This window comes from Manis javanica, chromosome 8 (assembly GCF_040802235.1).
Source record: "Manis javanica isolate MJ-LG chromosome 8, MJ_LKY, whole genome shotgun sequence".
NCBI classification, from domain to species: Eukaryota; Metazoa; Chordata; class Mammalia; order Pholidota; family Manidae; genus Manis; species Manis javanica.
The window spans coordinates 117,509,950-117,532,517 of NC_133163.1; the positions used below are offsets into that span (position 1 = coordinate 117,509,950).

The following is a 22,568-nucleotide window of genomic DNA, read 5'->3' on the forward strand; positions in this document are numbered from 1 at the left end:
AATACTTGTCTTGGTAGTATCAGCTTCTTATTACAGTTGGTTTTTATTTATTTTTAATTTATTTTTATTTTTATTTTTTTATTCATTTTATTATCATTAATCTATAATTACATGAAGAACAGGTTTTATTTTTAACCTCGTAACTGGCTAAGAAGAGTTCATACCAGGAGTGGGAGACACATAACTCATTTTCTCTGTCACTGCCTCTTTCATTATTAATACTACTTGTGCTCGGCACTTTCTTTGTGAGGAATCTGAAGCTACTTGTCCTTTCTGTGAGAGCTAGTTAGCTTCGTTAAGTTAAAACCAGGTAATGTATTCTGCAAGTCCGCATGCATGGGTGCACATAAATGCATTGAAAGCAAATGGGTAAGAAGGGAGTCTTTGTCGAACGTTCCTTGGAAAGCCCCATCGTCCCCTAGGACATGTGGGGAACATGCCACAGATTCCCATCTTACATACAGACTAAATGAGGGCACCAGGTCAACACAAACACTAAATATTATTAAAAGCTTATGTATTTAGGTAAAAGTGATACCTAAAAAGTAGACATTTTCTCATCATCCCCAATTCTTGTTTTGGGTACCCCAGTTCCATGTCCTAGGGGTGTGGCAAAAGCTCGGGGGCAGGGCTGATGGTGATGGGCCCATTCAGGAAGCACAGCCAGCTCCGGGGTGGGGGGCAGGGACACAATTGCTGGGGAAGGAGGATGGGGCAGAGAGAGCCAGGAAGGGCCCTCTGCTGCTTTGTGGCACCAGGTGCGGATGCTCAGGTCCTGCCTCATGTGGCTGTGGGCCATGTGGCTGGCTCAGGTGCTGCTGCTCCACCAGAACATCCAGTTCCACCAGTTCATGGGCTGCACGGTGGTCAGGCCCTCCCTTGCACAGGGTGGCCCATGTTGTGAACTTTGGTGAGTGGCCTAGGGCTGGAGGGGTGGAGGGTGGAGGTGTGACCTGGGTGGGCCTTTCACAAACCAGTCAGTTATCCAGCCCACGGCACAGGACATGGGGTATAGTCCCTCTGAGCCTGCCTGCCCAGCGTGTGAAGAGGTGTCCTGTAGGCTGGTCGTCTGGACCCAAGTCCCTGCCTGCACAGGTGTCTGATGGGTAGAGGTGGGGTCCCCAAGGGAGGGTGGAGAGGGAAGAGCTTGTCTTGCACTTGTTTCCAGCATTCCCGGCTCAGTCCGAGGCCAGCCCCTCCATGTCTGGGATCTGCTGCTCACCACCAGGCCTGGCACTGGCTAGGCCCACGGCTCTGCCTCCCCAACCTGTGTGGCGCTGCTACTCCTCACGTCTGTCTGCTCCAGCTCCTGCATCCACAGGAGAGGCCACTTTGAGGTGCCTGGCCATCGCCCCTTTGCCTCTCCCAGGCTGGGCTCCCACTTTCATCTCATGTGGGGCACCCTCTAGTTTACTCCAGAGCCCAGGAAGGTCCCAGGCTGGTCTGCATACTTTATGCATGAGGTTTGGGTTGTGCTTTTGGGTTTGTCTGCCAAGTCAAAATGCTTTGCTCTGAAAGATTCTGCCATTTTGCTGGCTTATCCCCTTGCCTTCATTGGATTAAATTGGGCTCAAGATGGCATAGGGAGGGGTAGGAACAAGGCTCACCAGGGTTCAAATCCCTACTCCGCTACTTACAGGTCCCTCAGCTTTCTCATCTGTGAAACGACACTACAATTCTCTACCTAGGAAGTTGTTTTAGGAATTAAGTGAGATGATGTATGTGAAGCCACCAACCAGATACCTGGCTTGTAGGTGCTGCAAAAATATTAGTCCCATTGTCAACCTTTTGGTGAACAGCCTTCCAGAGCTCTCTCTCCCTATTTACATGGATATATAGATGAGAGATGATTTTGCATACATAGAATCACACTGTTCACACTGTTTTTCAGCCCACTTTTTCCTGGTGAACAGTATGTCATGAAAATCTTGGCATGTTAGTTCTTTAAAAAAAGAACTTTTCTTTCTCCTGGCTGCATAGTATTCCATTGTATCAATAATAATATGATCATAATGACTATGTATGTTATATGGATGTGTCATTTGAGCAATTATTGAAGGGGTTTCTTCAGGGTCTCAGCTTGGAATCTGCCTATCTTTTGGGCCCCAAGTCTCCAGCAGTGAGTTGAGTGAATCTACATGGAGACTGGAAAACAACTTTGTTTGCAGCTCTGGTTTACAGAAATCAGGAGGGAGACACAGGTTGGCAGTGGTGGCTGATTGAATTCTACCTACAGTTGGGGAGGCCTCCTACGTGACTGACTGACTGAGGCACTTTAGAGGTCACATGTATAGACAAGGCATAGCCCAACCCTCCTGGCACTTGAACCCTGATGGGGGAGGAAGCCTCAGAGAGACACACAGGATCAGGAAGGAGGAGTCTAAGGACCTGAACTCTGGTCCCGACTTCAATTTACTCTTTAATTCACAAATCTGGACCTCTGTAAGTACAGGGTTGAACCAATTCATTCATGAACTTGGATGGGAGAAAAAATGCCATCTCTATTTTGCTAACCTCTAACTGAAACTGAGCATTATTTTTCAATTGTGAATGTAGACAACAAACACCATAGCATGAACAATACTGTGACTATTTCAAAATAAAACCCAGGGAATCTGTTACATTATAGCGCCGTTTTGATGCTTTGGAATATCACTTATATTCATCACTACAGATTCCCTGTGGCCATAAGCTCCTGCTGGATCCTACTGTTCCATGTGTTAACAAAGAAGCAGATGTATTCTTAAGTCACAAATTTGTTTTTTTAATATTTTGACAACTGTCTCATTATAATTGGCTTCATGTATGATTTTTTGTGTATGTTACTTTGTTTTTAAAAACCTTTCTCTGAGGAGTCTATCCAGTGCCTTCACATGACTGCCAAGAGTTCATGCTTTAAAACCAAAATAAATTAATTTAATTTAATTTAATTTAAAAATAAAAAAAGAAAGGTAAGAATGCCAGGCTAGGAGCTCTCTCAGGGGCTTCCTTGCTGTAATGCTGTGGATTGCTTCTGGTACCCTTCAGCAGAGGGTAGCCACCCCACACCACCTTTTCACGTCATCATCCATTCAGCAAAGAAGCTTAATAAGCACCCACTACATCCCAGGTGCCAGGCACAATGAAAGCTCTTGGTCCCACTGCAGAACCAGCACCTCCAGCCACTGGCAGGAGGGAGATGGTCCCTACCTTGGTGAGATCTGGCCCGATGGAGGGGGCAGGACCCCCCAACCAGGGAGCTCCTAGTGTGCTCAGGGCCACTCTGACCCCTGTCTTGGCAGAGGGACTGAATCCTTACTGTGTAGGGTTAGGTTGACTTCATCAAGGAAGAGTTCAAGGCCCGTACTGGAGAGATTGGCTCTCTAAGTCTTGACGCTGTGGCTGGGGTCGGGGGTCTGAGGAAGGACAGCCAGACAGGAAGTTGAGTGGCTGACACCCAGTCCCTGTCCCTGAGGTGAGACAGGCCTGCTCACTGCTGATGGCCAGCATGGACCCCATTTCTCCCCCACCCTGTCTTTTGCTGAGATACCATCTGGCTGCACATTTGGTCCCAAGGCCAGTGGACAACAGGCTGTATGAGTCCTTGAAGGCATCAGACCCTGTGGTTCTGGCTCCAAGAGGCGGTTGAGGAGCTTGAAGATGGGAAGAAGCCAGAGGAGGACCCAGGTAGGTGGCTCCAGGGATGGAAGGGTTCACTATGGGGGTGAATCCATAGGTACCGAGTCGCCTTCCTGTCCCGTGGGCACCTGTCCTGGAGCAGCTCTTGTGCACACTGGCTGGACGGCAGCATGGGGTTGAGGCAGCTTCAGACTGTGTGGTCCAAGAGTCTCCTCGAAGCCTGACTTCCCCAGGTCCTCCGCAGTCCCAGGTCCTCCATTAGAAGGAAGGGGGGCAATAGAGAGGGGAAATTGAGATCAGACAAATCCACCTGTGCATCTCTGTTCCAACACCTTCTACGTGTATGACCTTGGGCACATCCTGTAGCCTTGCTGAGCCTCCGGTGGTTCATCTGTGAACTGGTGGTGGTTCCCATCCTCTGCTTCCCTTTCACACATGATTCTTTTAAGGACCAATGGAACGAATGCACGTAAAGCATTGAGCTAACTGGATGACGTAGTCTGGTGGGCCATTCGTCATCACCATCATCGCCGTCAGCAGTATTGGTCACTTCTGAGCCTGGATGAAACTCACAAAGCAGACAAGCTGCAAACGGCTAGAGTGGATACAGGCTCTGGGCAGCTTGGGAGGACCACAGAGCAGAGTAAGGATAGATGAAGGAGGCTGAGGGTGACTGAGCACAAATTTAGTAGGCTGAACCCTCAGCTGGGAGGCAGGTTAATAGATGGAAACCATGCTGAGGGTCGAAGGAGGAGAGACCCCCAGACCTGGCTCAGCCCATTCAACCCTACCTTCCCTTGCAGAATTTAAGTCCAGGGGAGAAAACCAGCTGGAATCCTGCCAGGCCAGACCAGAGCACCCTTCTAGAATGTGCCAAGAGCAGAGCTTGGGAAATGAAGGGATAGGTAGAAACAAGCAGAAAATTCTCTGCTGTTAATCAGGAGGAACTTTCTGAAGGAGGAAGCTGACTATGAAATTCAGGGGGGTCATGGCACACCAGGAATCAGTGGGTAGATAGGTTAAAAGCTGTGTTTCTTGGAGACCTTAAGCACCACTGCCAAGGAACAAACTGGCTCAGGCTTTCTGTTGGGCAGCCTGGCCGTATGTGTCAGCATTTTCAGTGTGTATACCCAGTGGCCCAGCAATTCCATTTTTAGGGATTTACCCTACAAAAAAGCTAATTGGACAGGTGTGTGGATAAAATGAGAGTTCCTGTGGCTAGGATCCTCACCTGACCCTGGTTGACTAGCTTACTGCACACCTGTGGGCAGTACATGGCTGTTGACTCTATAGAAAGAGCTCGGCCCAGTGCTCTGGGCACGACACGGTGGCAGGGCTGAAAGGTTGCGGGAGAGCAGAGCAGAGGCTGGAGTGGTGGCAGCATCGAGGACAGAGGCCTGGAGGACGGCTGTGTGGGAGGACTGTGCAGAGAGGCCCGAAGGACAGCTGTGTGGATCCAGAGGCAGAAACCAGCTTGCTGCATGCAGACTCGCTTTGAGTGAACGGGATTCTAGTGACTGACCTGCCACCTGGAAGTAAAGTTAGGTATGACCTTTCACCCCAAGAACGTTTTGCTGTCATTTTCTTTGGTCACACTGAATCCATAGTGAACTTGCCTGGGGCTGAAACCCATTGGCAAGACAGGTGCATGAGATGTTAATCACCTTGTTCATTCATTCACTTAGCAAATATTTATTGAGCGCAGCACCTATGTGTCCCAAGTACTGGCCTAGGTGCTGGAGATATATAATAAGCAAAACAGACACTGTGGATAAAATGGAAGTTCCTGTGGCCAGGATTCTCACCTGGCCCTTGTTGGCTGGCTCACTGCACAGGTGTGGGCAATACATTGTTATTGACTCTATATGAATTGCTGTGCCCAGTGCTCTGGGTGACATGGTGGCATGGCTGCAAGGCTGCAGGAGAGCAGAGGACAGAGGCCCAGAGGACGGCTGTGGGGGCAGAGAGGCCCAGAGGCAGAGACCAGCTTGCTGCGTGCAGACTTGCTCTGAGTGGACGAGTCTAGTGACTGACCTGCCACCGTGGAAATAAAGTTGGGTATAAACCTTTCACCCCAAGAACGTTCTACTGTCATTTCTTTGGTCACATTAAATCCGCAGTGAACTTGCCCTGGGCTGAAACCCACTGGTAAGACAGACACCGTTACTGTCTTCCTTCTGGAGGGGACAACAAACAAAGACGGTACATGCTATGCCAAGTGATCATAAATGCTATAAAGAAAAACAAATCAGGGTAAAAGGATAAAGGTGGGAAAGGTGCTATTTTTATATGGTGGTTGTTAACCATATTATAACCATATAATAATAAGAAAATGAGAATAATCAAAATGCCCAACAATAGTAGCTTAATAGGAAGTAGCTAAATAAATTACTGATTATCCTTATAATGCAATAGTAAGTCCTTAAAAAAAGATTATGTAGGTGTATATGCATTAGCGTGGAAAGCTAGTCAAGATGTAATAAGCAGAAAAAGCAGATAATAAAACAGTGTATTCCATTATGTGGAAGAATATGTGTGTGTGTGTCAAAGTCTGGAAGGACAGAGAAAATCTTTAGAGAAGTTATGTTGTCTGATTCAGGGTACTTTTTTACATTATTCTTTTAAGTTCTGTAACATCTGAATCTTTAAAAACTAACATGTACTGATTTTGTGATTTAGATAATAGAGCAATTTCCATTTTGAAACCAAGTAGGGTTTCCGCCGCCTCAGTCCCTCTGCTCTGGGGCCACACAGGGAGCAGTGACCTCCAGCAAGGACCCCTACAGAACGGGAGGCTCTCCAGGGCGGGGGGCCCGAGGTCCAGCACACGCAGGGACAGAGGAGGGGACTCGGGCACAGTGGGGAGCCGCAGCCTAGGACCAGGGCCTGGGAAGGCAGAGGAGGCTGGGACTGGAGGCTGGAGAGCCAGTGACATGCCCCCCTGGGAGGGGGTCCTTGGAACTCATAGGAGTGGGCCTGTGAGCACCGCCTTCAGGAAACATCACCCTCTTCGTGGTGTTTCTGCAGCCCGTCACCTGCGTGCCACCTTTCTACCTTTTGGCATCTTCATTTTCCACCATCTTCACCTTACACCAGTAATAATTCCTACTTAATGTTTCTCTTCACATCCTAACAATACTTTAAAATTAATTGCATTTAATAAGGACTTGTTAGCTTGCTATCTTTAGTGGGAAACTAGAATCATGCATTATATATAGAAGATAACCCTGAAAGTAAAATCGATAAAAACCAGTGTTGGTAAACTCTTGCCAAATATTTCTGCCTGAAGGCTCTGAGCCTGAAGCTGTACTCCACTTCGATTCTGTTTCTCTGTCTCTCTTTCGCTCTTTTTCTTTTACTTTGTTAAAAGAAAAAAAAAAAGGAGGGATTTGTAAGTGTTCAAGAGATGTTAAAGATCTCTTAACTGCAATGTAAGGCTTTCTCCTTGCAATTGGGAGGATGAAAGAAAATTGAAGGGGAGCAGCTGTCTTGCAGGGTACGTCCTACAGTCACCACACATAGTTCAAGTCCAACACTGCTCCAGACAGAGAAGCAGTGTGGGGTGATGTGATGAGCACTGGGTGGGCTGCCGAAGACCCAGGCTCTACCCTGAGCTCTGTGGGAACTTGGGCAAGTCATTGCCACAGTCAGAGAGGGCTGCCCTTCTGCAGAGAGGGATTGACCTGGACGATCGGGAAGACCACTCCCACCTCTGCCTTGTAGCACCAGAAAGGGAAGTCACAGGCCCCGGTGGCCTGTCTGGGGGAGGTCTGCCTCCTTCACCTTCTAGAAGGAAGTGCATTGAACTCAACAAATCTGGTTTGTCTGCCAAGTGTGTGCAGGCCTGTTCCCCGGGCTCAGGTGACTCCCCATCGGCCAGCCCAGAGCAGGGGCCCAGTGGTGGGGTGGAGCTGTGAGCCAGGCTAGCCACTAGCTTTTCTGCCTGGTGCAGTTGGGCAAAGCTTCAGGGAGGAGCAGCCACTTCAAATGAGCTGGACTTTGAAGGATGCACAGCTGAGAAAGAGGGAGCAGCATTCTGGGCCGAGGGAGAAAAATGTTCAAGACCAGGGGTTGTGTCTAGAGACATGCAAATTACTGGGAGTGCCTGGAGGTGGGGCCCATGCAGCTGGGGCTGAGTGTTCCCCAGCCACACCTGGAAGTTGATTTGTATCGGATCACTAGAGCCAATTGCTATATTCTCAGGAATTTTGAGAGCCAGGTGTCAACACAGTCATTATGGGGGAAGTCATGATGGCAGTGCTGACACCGCAGAAATCAACAGACACTAACCGTCAGATTTTTGTTGTTGTTTTCCAAGGAGTTCATTTATCAGCACCCCACCGAAATTCTCTCCCATCAGGGCTTCATGCTCCCTGGAATGGCTGGGGCAGAAAAGGCAATTCCCTTTCTGTAAAGCTGTACACGCTGGCAAGGCCTAGGAGGCCCCTGAGATGCGCCTGCTGCATCCGCTCCCAGAGGCCCCCGGCTCTCCTGTCCAGTCCACGCTGGTCTTTGAGATGTCCTCTGAGAACCACCAAATCAGCAACATCAGGGCCAGGGGCTCCAGGTGGACGCGATGGAGAACCCCTGCCCAACCCAGAGGGAGGGACGGCTCTGCCTGTGGGAGGCTTGCTGTGACCCTTAGAACCCATTCCTCAGCTCCCCAGGGCCTGACTTCCAGGTATCCGGATAGTGGGACCAAAGCGCCCCCCTGGCAGGCTGGCTGGGTCCTGCATTCTAACATTCAGGGCTCAGAGCACTGGAGTCAGAGCCACTTAGACCTGGGTTGTGAGCCCAGAAGATGACAGCCTGCCTATGATGGGGGTCCTGTAGTCCAGCTGTTCCCCCACCCACCCAGCCCTCTCTTTCCTCTAACCCCTCCAGCGTGCAGTGCCGCATCGATGGCCCGCATGGAACCCTCACCCACAGGATCTTTGCCTCGGAGCATGCCGTGTGCACTGGGGCAGGCTTCAGCGTCACCCCCTTGATTCCATCCTGCGGAGCATCAGGTGGGGGCGGGCAGCCTGCCGGGGCAGAGTTCGCCCTGCCCTCTCCGCTCCTCCTTTCTCCCTCCCTCCTTTCCTTTCACTGGGCTCCCTCTTCCCTATTCTCTCCTCCCTCACCTTCTCCTCCTCCTCCTTCCCTCTTTTTTTCATCTCTCATCCCTCCCCTTCCTCATAGGTGGGTCCTGTCAGCCCATCCTTCCTCCCTGTCCCCGCACAGTTCTCTGGGGACCTGAGAAGTCTCATACTCCCTCCCAGTTCAAACCCCTCATCCTGTGTCCCCTCAGGCACCAGAAGACAAAGCACATTTGCCCCAGATGCCAGCACAGCCGGGTGGAGGGTGTCCAGGACAAAGACATGAAGCGCCACCAGGTGAGATCACCTCTTGCAGGCAGGCCTCCGGCCCTGTCCCTGGGACACCTCCAGGAATAGGAGCCAGGCGCTGCTGTGCAGAGGCAGTGGAGGGGCAGACGACCTCCCTGCTGCTCCGATCCCTAGTCCCTCTGCTTCCCCCAGGGCCTGTGTTCTTCTGGTGCCACCCAGTGGCCAGACCTCCCCCATCACCTCTGAGAGACGTCTGGGCCCTGAAGATGCATCTCACTGAAAACCTCAGCGCCTCAAAGCCAGGCAGCCGGGATTCACTTAGAGCCACGATGCTTCCTAGTCATCACGTGGTAGTGGTGTTGAAAATGAAAACATGTTTGTTTTTTAAAAATTCGTCATTCTGTATAGGCCACTTGACAGAGCGTCTAAAAAAATAATTAATGTTTTTCTGGCTGTCCTAAGTTTAAGAGCTCAGAACACTGCTGGCTGTAATGTAGATCACTAGAGAAAATTCTGGCCCGGCAGTTAGGAACCTGGGTTCCGGTCGCTGCTGCTCTGTGACCTGGGCAAGGTTCCTCACTTCTGTGAGCCTCGGTTTCCCCCGTGTTAAATGGGGGTGATGATGTGTGTCCTGCTAACATCACAGGGTGGCCATACGGGCCCTTGCGATCGTAGATATGAATGAGCATACTGTGGATGAGGTAGGTCCTGCCTCTGAACCGAAGGGTCCCTTCTTCTTAGGTGGACTTCATCTGGATCAACTGAGACTTGCAGTCTTTCTAGTAGTTTCTGAGCCTCCTGACCGAACTGGAGGTGGAGCAGGCCGAGGAGACCCAGGGGATAGGATGGGGCCGGGGGAGGATGGGAGTGGGGCAGGGCGTTCAGGGTCTTTTTAAAGAGGAGTTTAGATTGTTCCATTTCTCTCAGAAATGTAGGGAAGAGGGAGTCACTTCCTCCCACTCCCCCACTAAACTGTTTTGTGAAACTTGAAAAGTAGAGAAGAAAAAAAATCATTCATAATCCCACCCGGTTATCCAGATTATTCCAGACGTTTTGAAGGATTTCCTTCTGGCATTTTTTTTCTTATTTGTGTTTTATAAAAATGTCTCTCCTTCTTTTCTCTAATTTCTCTTTTTTATAATATTTCTTTTAGTTCAGACTCAGAACTTGTTAAAAATTTAGTTTCCCAGGCCTCATCCCCAGACCTTCCAGATTTTAACTTCTCAGGAGATTCTTTGTCTCACTTTTTTTTCCAGGTTTTTTTTTTGAGGGATAATTTCCACAATAAAATTCACCAATTTAAGTGTACAATAAGTACAGTGACATTTTGGCTTTGTCTTCTTAATCTGTGCTTCATTTCAGATGGTTTCTACTGCTGTGTTTTCAAGTCTACTGATCTTCTCTTCTGCATTGATGAACAATGGGGTGTGGCGGGGACTTGATAATATGGGTGAATGTTGAAACCACAGTTTGCTCATGTGAAATCTTCATAAGATTGTATATCAATGATACCTTAATTTAAAAAACAAAAACAAAAAGCAGTGCTTTGAATGTGCTCCTCCAGCCATGGCAGTCCCCCCTCCCCTACAAAGCCCATCCTACACTTAGGAAGCCAATGCTTAATACGTGTGTAAGATGTTTTTCTGGGTTACATCAAAGTCCTAGTGGGACATCTTTGTGGAATACTGTGTTTTAAAGTTAATCTGTTGGAATCATTGTTTTGTTTTACTTAAGAAATAATTTATACAAGGGGGAATATATTTAGATATGTTTCTAATTTAAAGAGAATTGGTATGTTTTTTTGTACTGGTTGGGTTCATTGGAACTAGAGCTTTTTTGGCTATTTAATTTTAACAAGGTTGCCATGAGATTTGCCTTACCCAAGGTCAGGAGTATTTTCCATTATGCTTCAAAAATTCAAATTCCTATGATAAACAGTTTCTAAGTTCAAGTAATCAAACACAGTTTTCTGCAAGAAACAGTCAAACAGAAGTAGTTTACTATAACAAACATTCAAAGCCATAAAGCACAAGTCAACAGTCTTTGGAAGAGAATTTGTAAACCTTAGAATGTTGCAGTAAAGCTCTTTGACCTTTCTTTTAAATAACAGTTGGGGCAAATATTTATATAGCATTGGCTTTGTTCTAAGTGCTTTTACATAGATTAATTCATTAGGAACTTGATTTTATGATGAGCTAGGGGACAAATTTAGGTTTAATTTAAATTTCTAGTTACTGGTTTATAAACATTTGCTATTTGCTTCTTCCTAATCTGTGTCAACAAAGGGTTAACAGCTCATCCAGCGCTTTACATTCTCAAAGCCACTTGAGTCAACAGCTTTATTACTTCAAATTTCATCCAAGGTTTCACATTAACTGCAGCTGAAACGTGTGGCCTCTGATTTCAACTTTAGTTATATACCAAGGTCCGAGTTCAAGAATTTGTGGTTTGATTTCCATTGTTTAAGCTTTAATCATTCTGTTTGAGTTTGAATCTTTACTCTATCCCATAACAGCTGCAGAACCTTGGGCACATTACTCAACTGCTTTGCTTCAATTTCCTCGTCTGAAAAATATGGATACATCTGGTACCTACTTCACAGGGCTGTGGTGAAGATTCAGTGAGGTATCACTGCAGCACTTAGAAAGGTGACTGCCCAGTAGGTTTGCTTGGATCTACAAATATACAATGTATATACAAGTATAAAATGGATACATAGGAGTAAGAGTAATATTCACTGGTCAATAAATTCAATAGTAGTAGCAGTGGAAGTAGTAGTAGTAGTATTTAGTGGCTGCATAATGAATGATTCACAGAATGGTTTGCCATAAATTATTTAACTAAGCCCCCACTACAGGATGTGTAGTTTATTCCTAATTCTCCACTATCTTAAATAAAGCTGCAATTAATATGTATGTGCACATAGTTTTTTTCCTTCCTTTGGGCGATTTCCTTAAGAGAATGTCCCAGAAATAGGATGCTTGTCTCCAATGCAACATTTTTGGAGGGGGGAGGAAAACCATGTGGGATCATTCCCGCAGCTCCACTGTCTTCTCCCTCCCACCATGGCGTCTCCTCCTGTCTTCTCTTACCCCTCCTGGGGTATGGCGACTGAGAGGAGGAGGATGTGCCAGGGCTCTCTCAGGCGGGCATTCCTTATAGTACATCTTCCTCCCTCCTAAACCACTCAGCATTACTCAACTCAAATGATACGTAAAGGCAAGTCTGGTATCCCTCCTAGGGCCATTTGCACGTCCGCAGTGGCTGAGACTTTCAGCCAAAGGATAAGTGGGCTAATGGGTGGCGTATGAAACCATAGAGGGCAAGTCCTTTAGGATAGGGAGAGAAGAAGGCTAAGGGGACCACCAGTTCATGAATCCAGCATCCTAGCTGAGGCCCCGCCACCTCTGGCTTGGCCTGATGCTCAGGTGTAAGGCAGCACTTGCCAGTCTTTCCCGAGCATGGCACCCATGGAAAATGATAACAACTGTATGCCATGTCTGGGAAGATGGAGGAGGCTGCTTGAGCACAGAGGAGACCCCCTGGGACTTCAGTTGCCTTGAGATCCAAAGGAATCTGCATCTCAGCAAACATGTCCCACTGTCCCTTTGCAGAAACAGAACTGTGGATGCTGGCCAGTAGCCTGGTGAGCCCAGGATGCTGTGCCTGCAGCCAGGCACATGCAGGCTGGTCTCTGCCCTGTCCCTGCAGTCCTCTGGCAGATGAGAGTCTGCTCAGCATAGGACTTCACATCCACATCCACACACGCATGCACACGCACACACACATGCACATTGCTCATTACCCACCTGCTGTTTTCATCTTGTCAGGCCCTGCCCCCATTTCCTTGCTGGTCACTCACCACCCTTCGCAGTCCAGGCCCATCTCCTCGTGCTCCCGCTCAAGGACCCTCTGCTCCAGCCACGCAGTCACATCAAGCCCACAAACACCACATTTGTTGCAGCCTCTTGTCCTGGGCTCACGCTCTTCTGCCTTCTCAGGAGGTCTCCCTTTCGCCTCCCCTCTTCCAAGCCCTAGTCCAGTGCCCCCTCCCAGGAACAGCACCTCCTACTCCAGCCCTTCCCTGTATAACGGTGGCATTTGCCATCTGATCCACTCGCTGAAACCATGACCCTGTGGTCTAAGCTACCTTCTGACGTGTACATGGCTTATGTCCCCAACCAGACTGAGCAGAAACCTTGAGGCAAGGCGGGCACAAGCCTTAGAGCTAGGCAGTGCTGGGATTCATTTCCTCCTCTGTACATGCAAGGTCTAACTCCTGGGCACTTGCAAGGCTCACGTTAGACGGTGGATACATAGTAACTCTTGAACACAGTGCGGGGAGTGGCCCAGCCCAAGCAGTAGGCCGTCTTTCCTCTCCACAGCCCTGCACATGGAGGTCCTGGGAAAACACCGTGGGCTGAAGGTGTGAATTCTGTAAGATAAATTCTAGCCGGAATAAGCAGGCAAAGAGAGGCAACAAAGGGCCAGGTAATTTATTTAAATACCCCCGGGTGAGGTTCTGTGGCCTTCTTGTCACAGGCCAGAGAAGTCACGCCCGTTAGGGAGGTGGGGGGCTTATAAGGGATTAGAAGGGGGAGGAGTGGGCAAACTATCTTAGGGGGGTGTGGAGAGGTATGATTGGCTAAAGGGGACATAATAGTCAACTAGAAACTTTTTTCTTTCCTAGAGGGAGGAGGCTGACATCCGGGTCCCAGTTGGCACATCAGGATGGAATTCAGGGAGAGCTGCCCCCTTTCTATATATGGCACGGACTTTGGGGTCTGGTCTGTTCTCCCCCTATGGCATCTCTCTGTTCTGTTTGCATGTCCTTGTTTTTCCTTCCTCCAGCCTAACACCATCCAAGCTCCAGGGCTCTGTCCCCATCACAGGTGCCAGCCCCTCAGTGCCACCCTCTCCTCTCACCACACAGGTGGCTTCCTGGAGCTACATATGTACATGACCTCCGCACTGGGCAGGAATGACATGAAGGCCAACCTCCTGGCCAGGAAGGAAAGGAAGGACTCCATCCCAGGCCTCCAGACACACACCCAGCCTGGGCGGCCTGACGGGAGCCTGCAGGGGCCAGTGGAGCTGACACCCTGGGGCAGTGGCCAGGGAGGTTAGGGCCAAACAGCTGGGGCAAAGCATGAGGCCGGCATCCAGAGTATAGCCAGGATCTCAGGGCTGGAATGGGCGGCAGGAGACCCATGTTCCAGCTCCATCACTAGCTCACTTGGTTCCATGATTAGCCCGTTTCCCTAGCTGTTCAGAGGGGAAAGTGAGTCCACATGACCTCCAAGACCTCTCCCAGCCCTGACTGCTCTGAACCAGGGTCAGAAGGCCTGAGTGGACGGAGTCCTGGGGAAGCATCAAGTCTTGTCCCATCCGCGTACAAATGGAGAAACCGAGGCTCAGTGACATGAAAGAGTTTGCAGTCTATTTTATCTACCAGATTGGTTTTATTACTATTTTTTCTTCCCTGAGCACCTACCAGTCAGGGTGTAGAGCTTGCATGGCATGACCAGAGGCCCTGCTTTTCAAATTGCTGTAGATGATCTACATGGAGGCAGAGCTGAGGGGACGGGATGCTGGCGGTGCTCGGGCACCGAAGAGGACTGTCAGCAGAGGCAATTCTTAGGCAGAATTTGGAGTGGAAAAGAGTCCTCAGTGAGGGCAAGACGCCTGACTTCAGGAAAGAGGTATTTCAGTGGAGGACCAGCATGAGGTTTGGGCAGCCGGGGTTCAGCACAGCAGACAGGCCTCCGTCGTGCCCTCCAGCACTGCAGCCGGTTCAGTACGTGCCTCCCCACAGATGCAGCCCCTTGAGCAGAGGGGCTGAGTCAGGTCAGGGGGTGAGCAAATGGCCCCTGTTGGACTCTCTACCCTGAAGCCAAACAGCTGTGCCTTGGAGTTTGTCATGGGGACAGACGGACAGCCATTGCTGCCCACGCATTATGTTGTCAGCTCCAGGGGCTGTGTCACTGGGCAGGTCCACAGTCCCCCCTCTCCCTCTGCTCTCCCCCAACACTGTGGACCCCAGGCATTCCAGGAAGTGACCACAGAGAAGAAGGGCAAGGCACAGGTTTTCTTCTGTGGCTCCCCAGCTCTGGCCAAGGTGCTCAAGGGCCATTGTGAGCACTTCAGCTTCAAAATTTTTCAAGAGAACTTCTGTCCCCACCTCTCCAAGCTCTTCCCAGACCCATATCGCCAGCCAGCTTGAATGCATTGCTACCAGTGCACCCCAGGGACCAGCCTCAGATGACCACCCAGGCCTGCTGCACACACACAGCAGCAGGTCCTGGTGCAGGTGGGCTCTGCCAGACCCAGGTGCCGCTCTGCATTCTGGGCTTGCTGTGGGGCTGGTCATGACCCAGCTGGCTGGTGGGGAAGGGGGTGCAGGGGGGGCCTCCAGGGCACCCCCCCTTCCAAAAGTCCTCTGAAGGAGCCTTCTGTGCACAGTAGTGGTCCCAGACCTGCCTGGTCATTACAATCATTCAGGAACGCCCCCCAACCCCCACCCCATCAACATTTTATTATGAAAAATTTCCAATATACAGAAAGTTAAAAGAATGGCCAGTGAACAGTGTCAGCCACTTTCTAGGTTCCTCAGTTAACATTTTGCTGTATTTGCTTTATTGCGTATTATCAATCTATCCCTCCCTCTATCCGCCCATCAATGGCTTATTTTTTTGAGGCATTTCAAAGCACACTTTGCACTCAGAGGAATTTTGTTTAAATGCAGATTCCTGGGTCTCATTCCCAGAAATTCTGATTCTGAAGATCTGGGGATGAGAAATGGAATGTGTATTTTATCCCCAATCCATTCCTATAGGGAGAGATACTTAGCACACTTTCCCCCTTCTCTCCATGCCATCGTCTTCCCCTCTCTTTATCTGTGTTCCTCTGCCTTGCTCTCTCTCTCACATGATCTCTCTCCCTTGCATGCTGGTCTCTCCCTTCTCTCTAGGCACCAAGGATGGAGGCAGCTCCCTCTGTGGGGTCACACAAAGGCTGCGTGCCTGGGAATCAGGCAGGTTATTACATGGAGCTCAGTTCAGCCATGCCCCAGCCGTGTGACCCCGGTAACCTCTGTGAATCTATTTTTACACCTGAAAAATGGGAGTGATGACATTCCCCGGTCACAGCTGTCATGAGAGTGCAATGCGACATCACGATCCATGCCCAGGACGTGTGTGGTCCCTCTCTGTGAGGCTCTTTACTACTGAAGACGTCTGTGTCTCTGCATCCCCTCTCTATGTCATGGCTCTCTCTGTCTCTGTGGTCTAGCCTCTATTTGCATCTGTCCCTGTCTGGGTGCGAGTAGATAGATGGCAGAGACAGCAAACGAAGAAGCTCTCCTAGGAGACTCTTTGGGGAGAGAGGCCCTGGGCTGGGGGCAGGGGTGGGGTGCTGGCCTCACCTTCCTTGGATCTGAGCTGGGTGTTTTCCATGTGCCCCACACTGCAAGCACCTGTGAGCCCCACTGTTTCTGGGCATTCTCCACCTTGCGGTGCCCTTGCTAGGTTCTCTCTTCTCTGTGACAATGGAAATCACCCCTCCGCAAGGCTGCCTTCAGGGGGTTGGAATCAGGTGCTTTTCACTGGGGTTGTAGATAACCTTTCTCTTCTGTGGGCAAAGAAGCTGGGTTGATGACACCCCTTGTAAAGTGTTGGGCATTTCTAAGTGGGGAGCTGGGGTGCAGTAGATGAGGGCGGTGAGCGTAGAGTGAAGGGGGTGGATGGAAGCACCCTGTGGTTGGTGGGGAACAAAATGGGTGGGAAAATTTCTCTGCAAAAAGCAACCAGCGGAGTAAGTGCTGGTGGGTAAAGTTGAAGTGCTCTGTGCAGGAGGTGGCAGACTACATCCAGAGGGCAGGAGCAGGGGGAGTGGGCCCCAGCTGTCAGCCCACAGGAAGGAAGGATGGAGGGCGTTCGGTGGGGGGGCGGGGGGCAAAGGGAGGGAAGCTGGGCCGCACGGAGCCTCCCCCGGGCTGGGAGCCAGCATATCTGGGAGACCTTGCGCTGGGACCTTCTGCCCTTGACTGTGTTTACTTTCCAGAGAGCCTGGGGTAGGCATGCAACTCCCATGGAGAAGCTCAGACCTAGAGAAGTTACCAGCCCGAGGGCACAGTCCGGGAATCCTGCTGATTCTGTTTTCCCCCCTTCCTCAGACGCGGGAAGGCTTAGAAAGAAAACCGTCACTACCTGGAATGTAGAAGGAAGCGCAGAGGGGTCCTGACTTACTGCTGGGGTGTGGAAACAGAATGTACCAAGATCATTTGGAAAGTTGGCAGGTAAGAGTCTACTCAGCATAGGACTGAGCACAAGCACACGCTCACATGCACACGCGCACGTGCACATGCACACATGCACGCTCACACATGCACATCAGTCACCATTTTACATTGCGTCCCAGTGTCCAAACTGCCCTAAAACACCAGAGCCCCCGTCCTCAATCCTTTGCTGTCTCCTAACAGATTCCCACCAGTCTCCTGCTCCTACATACAAACAGCCAACTGTTCATTGAGAACTTTATATTACGCAGGGGCTAGAATACAGATTATAAAATCCACTAAGGGCTTGCACGTTAGATTTACTACCACGTGTGTCCTAAGGCTTTCTCTCCAGACATATTCCAGTTACCCACTGGAGGGCGCTGCAGAATTAGGGATCTTGGGAGGTTTTGTTTGGTGGGAAGGAGACTGGTTCTTGAGTGGCAGTGAATCAAGGACTGTGGAGACCGCACCCACTCCACAGCTCCTGGCTCCAGGCAACACCTCCAGACCCAGGCTGGGACAGGACTGTGAAGTCAAGAGAGCTTGTTTTCAAGATCAGAGTTTCTCTAGCTACCAGCCGGTGACCCCAACACACAAATGACCCCACAGAACACCCCCCACACCACAACTTTCCCTTCCCAGTACCCAATGTCCAGGCTCTGGGCTTCCCTCTTTTCTACCTGTAAGGTCAGGTTCTATAATCCTGAGACACCATATTGTCGTATGCGGAAGGATCAAATCTGTGGGTATAAAGAACACTTGGTCTGTCCATCTGGATGTTTCCTGGATATCCAGATGTTGGGTGAGGTTGGGGGGGAGCAGTCACCCTGCCATCAGTGAGAAATAAATGCATCCGTACAGCTGGCTGACTTTTCTCCCTGACCCAGATACTGGCAATGCTGCAGACACATGTGGGCCCAAGGTTGCTAAGTCTGACACACAGAGAAAAGAGAGGAACACAGGCTAACTGCAGATAAAGATTTTATCTGCACTGGGATTTTATGGGGTGTGTGCTGGCCTCTGTCAAGCTCCTCTGAGCTCAGCCTGTGGCCCCAGAATCTGGAACAGAGGGAGGGGTAATAGGCCTAACCTGGAGGTCAGTTCCCATCAGGTCAAAGAGCTACTTGGATGGAATTCTCCTGGGGAAGGGTTTTCTGCATATAACTCACTTGGAATCTGGTTAACAGAAGTGCAAACACAAGCCCACTGAATGCCTAGCTTTGCCACCCTGCTCCGACAGATTCAGCAGGCATTTAGGGAAACAAGTGATTAAATGGGCCGGCCCCTGAGCCCCCCAAGTGCAGTCTATTAAAATGCTGAGAGCAACGGGCATGTGTGGGAGGGGAGGGTGACAAGGGCAATATCAAAAAGTGTCACCAGCCTTGCAGACAAGGTCAAGGTTACCCATGCCAGTTGAGACTGGCTCCAGGCAAACACTTTGGAGCTGGGTGGGGGAGGAAAGGCCTCTGACCCTGAGGTCAGGGCTCTGCACGTGCCTCCGCCCCAGGCAGCGGCCTGACCTTGGATGCGCCCCTAGCCCCTGGGGCCTCTGTGAGCTCTTGCGTCCTCATCTGTAAAATGAACAGTTTAAGGCTGTATGTGTTTAAATGCTAATCTATGCATAATCATCTCCTAAAAGATGCACACAGATATATTTTTTTATCCATTTGCTCTAGGGAGTGGGAATGAGGGACCGGGAGAAAAGGATTTTGTTTTTTGTTCCTTGGGGTATTTTTACTTTTTATTTTATATTACTTTATAACGTTTGAAGTTTTTATGATAAACACATTGGTTTTAGAGTTTTATTTAAAGAAAAAAAAACCAACAAACACAACCCCCCCTCCAAATAGAATGTAACGTAAAAGAAAAAAAAAACCCAAGTACCAAGTTTTGATATGATTCTACTCCTGTGACCAAAAATAAACAGTGTATGTGGAAGGGGCAGGGGCCAAATAGGTAGAAATGCACTAGAAAAGTTAGAAGGTGACTCTCCGAACAGTTCACAGAGTCAACTTGGGAGGAGGGAGGACTCCAAAATTTTTCTCTTTTCTGGCTCAGGTATTTATGTATTACGTATGTAATGTTTCACAGTATATAATTTTTATACCATGTGCTTCATGTATTACTTGTGTGATGTTTTGCTTTTTTATCTGTGTGTTTATATTATGGTCTGTGTGATTTTTTTTTTTTTTAAGAACAAACGAAATGGAGAGATTGTCTGAGGTGTCACCTAGGAGCCCTGATAAGGATTTGTTTTCCAATGAGTGTTTGGGACACGGCTGGGATGGTGGGGCCGGCCTGCCCAGCTGGAGCCACTCCCTGGCCTCTTCTGAAAAGTGAGGCGGCCAAGGTGCCCATAGTCAACATGCAAAGCTATATGCCCGAAGTGATCTACGTAGTAAAACAAAAGCCCCTTCCAGACTTGAAGGTGGTTCAGGAAGACTGCAGAGGCCACGGGCGTTCGGGTGAAACTGCGTGCACACACCAGGTCGGAGGTCCAGTCCAGACGCCTTGGGGCACGTTGTCTCTGCTACACAAAAACTCGCATGAACCAGTCTTCCTGACAGATTGATGCATCTTTATACAATCTGTCTTTACACTATTAAGACTCTCTCCTTTTAAAAATAAGATTAATTCAGACAAGGCATTTATTTTATGGGGAAATCCATCCCCGGGGGCAAAATACTCAAACTGAATGGCTGGGGATGTTTAGAAGGAGACTTGACTCTCCATTCCAGCCTGCAGACCTTAGCCGCAGTGGTCCCCAACGGGCTGCCCTGATCCTGTCCGCGGATGAACGGAGCTATCCTGAATCACCCCACTTGCGTGAGGACAGCCTGCTGGGAAAAACAAAATGAGGAAAAGTAGTAGTGAGTTTTGGCATGGCAGGGGAGAAGAGGGTGCATCTTTTGGGGAAAGAAAGAAGTTCTGAGAGTCACCCAGATTTGGCTGGATGTAAGTTTATATATGCAGACGAAGCTTGTCTTTAAATCATCCTTAAGAACATTCAAGGGAAATGAGTTATTTGTCCCTGTGTCTCTGTGACTGAAGTGGTGCTACCACCTGGTAGGTGCTTGGCAGTGTGTCCGGATGTGCCTGCCACCATGACCCCAGGAGGTCCCTCGACACCTCCTTCTCCCCCATGCTCTTCCCTCAGCCCGTCACCAAGTCCTGTCAACATGACATTCTACATGCTTCTCAAACCCGTTCTCTCCTTGGGTCATTGGCCCTGCCTTGGGTCAGTCCCTACGTCACCTTTTGTCTGGATTACTGCCGTAGCCTCCTCACTGGTCCTCCTTCCTCCAGCCTCTCCAAGCTCTAATCCATCCTCACACTGTGTGGGTCCAAACACACACCTTCCTGGGCAAAAACTGTCCCATTGCAGTCATCAGACCCCTCAGACTGGCACACAGGCCTCTCCAGCACAAGCACGTGATTAAAACCTACAACCACTGTTATCACGGGCTCTTCCCTACCTCTCGTGTCTCGCCCATGTGTGATTCACTCTTCGAGTTCTAAAAATACCACGTGATTTAGGGTTCCCCCAGAACACCATGCGGTTTCGCACCTTCAGGCCTTTGCCTCTGTGGTGCCTGATATGTGGAGCACCTTTCCCACCTTCAGATTTGGGGTTTCAGGACATTTTATCATTGGCCCATCTGTGAAGACTTCCTGGCCGATGCCTCTTGCGGCAGAACAAACAGCCTCCATGTGGTTGCACGGGACCTATTTCTACCAGAACATCTATCCCAGGTACTTTATTTACCTATGTACTTGTCTCTGAACTTCTTGAGGGCAGGAACAGTGTCTGTTTGTCCTTGTCACCCAGCACCTGGCAGGGGGAGATGATCCACAGAGTACTGGCGAGCTGACAGTGACGCACTTGAACCCCCGGCTCTTCCTCCTTTCCCTACCCTCTCTGCTGCTCCCCTGCAAGGGAGAGAAAACGCACATCCCTGCAGGCAGCCCCGAGCAGCCCTACCTGTGGATGGAGAAGGCAGCTGCCTTCACAGAGTGACTTCAGGGGCCCTAGAAAGACAGCTGCCTCCCGCACCTCCCATGTGCCCCACGCTCGCTTTCTTCTATGAGCAGAGGTCGGGTTCAATACAGAACCCCTACTGGCGGAGGCGCGCCCCGCCTCCAACTCCCTGTGTAAGGTGAGGAGGCGGGGCTCGTGGATCCTGTGTCTCTGTGACACCTCCACCTCCTCTCTTCCTCTAACTCAAAAGAGATGAATGATTTAGGAAGAGCAAGTGAATCAGAAACAGGGAGAGTACAAACAGAGTCATTTTGCCAAGTTATTATTCAAAGGAGCTCTCAGGATCCGGAGCGGGAACAGCGCCATCCATCACCAGCAGAGCTCCGGGAAGGGCCGGGGTCGCTGGCGCGCTGTGGCTGGCCCTGTGCATGAGTGAGCAGCCGGGCCAGGAGCAGGGGCCCTCTGCCAGCCCCCCTAGAGGGCCAGAGGGAGGCCAGAGGGACCCTGAAAGGGGAAAGTCAGCCTGGAGGCCTGGGACAAGGCTCACTGACCTGCTTTTCTTGATAGGCCAGAGCCCCGGAGGCCTCACGCGGGGCGTGCCAGCTCTGAGGAATGCACCCCACCAAGCAGAGGACAGGGAGTGGGGGGCAGGCCTCAGGCCTCCAGCCGCCTCTCCTCAGCTACTCTCCTCAAACCTTGGCTACCCTGAGGGAGGCAGCCACTGCCTCATCCCACCAGAAGGGCGTCTAAGTCACTCTCACCCTCGCATCCCAGGGCAGAGCCCCGAGAGCCCCTGGGTAAGTGAATGAATGACAGCACACTGCTTGCTTCTCTCGGGGCTCCGAGTACCTTACATTTTGTTTACAGATAGGTTATCCCTGTTTAGTAAATTGTAATTATCATCTACTTGAGGGCAGAAACCAAGTCTGATTCCTCCCCGTGCTCAAGTTCTGCATGTAGGTGGCCTTGAAAAATAAGTGTGGAAGAAAAGAGGGCAGGAGGGAGGGGCAGAGCATCCCGAAGGGACACGTTGCCATTGCCTGGGAGATGGCTGGCTCCCAGGCTTCACATGAGAACTGAGGCTGGTGCTAAGTAGGCAGGTTTATTGAATTCCTACCATCCTGGATGCTGGAGTCCAACAGTGGACAGAAGAGCCAAGGTCTCTGCTCTCAGATTCCTGCAGCTATCAGTGCCCCCCACCACATTCTCTGTAGTGTCATCTATGGTCATCTCCCTTTCCCTGAAAGTCCAGCTCAAAACTCCTTCCTCTAGGAAGTGTTCCCTGCCTCACCTCCACCACCCCATCACAGTCTGTGCGTCATGTTGCTAAGCACCTCCATGTGGATTAGCAAGTGTCTCGAATCTT

The 22,568-nt window shown here is 50.0% G+C and overlaps 1 protein-coding gene across 1 annotated transcript in view; it reads left to right on the plus strand.

Moving 5' to 3' along the window:
- The window catches only part of NOX5 (NADPH oxidase 5), a 32,721-nt gene extending 17,553 nt beyond the window's left edge, over window positions 1–15,168 (plus strand). Inside the window, 13 exon segments of the mRNA XM_073241716.1 lie at window positions 759–880; window positions 882–910; window positions 1,169–1,195; window positions 1,198–1,350; window positions 3,526–3,561; window positions 3,564–3,599; window positions 3,602–3,666; window positions 8,058–8,171; window positions 8,510–8,627; window positions 8,800–8,993; window positions 9,687–9,795; window positions 13,879–14,033; window positions 14,989–15,168. Of these exon segments, the coding sequence (XP_073097817.1) occupies window positions 759–880; window positions 882–910; window positions 1,169–1,195; window positions 1,198–1,350; window positions 3,526–3,561; window positions 3,564–3,599; window positions 3,602–3,666; window positions 8,058–8,171; window positions 8,510–8,627; window positions 8,800–8,993; window positions 9,687–9,795; window positions 13,879–14,033; window positions 14,989–15,168 (1,338 nt within the window).
- Window positions 15,169–22,568: the final 7,400 nt, after the last annotated feature.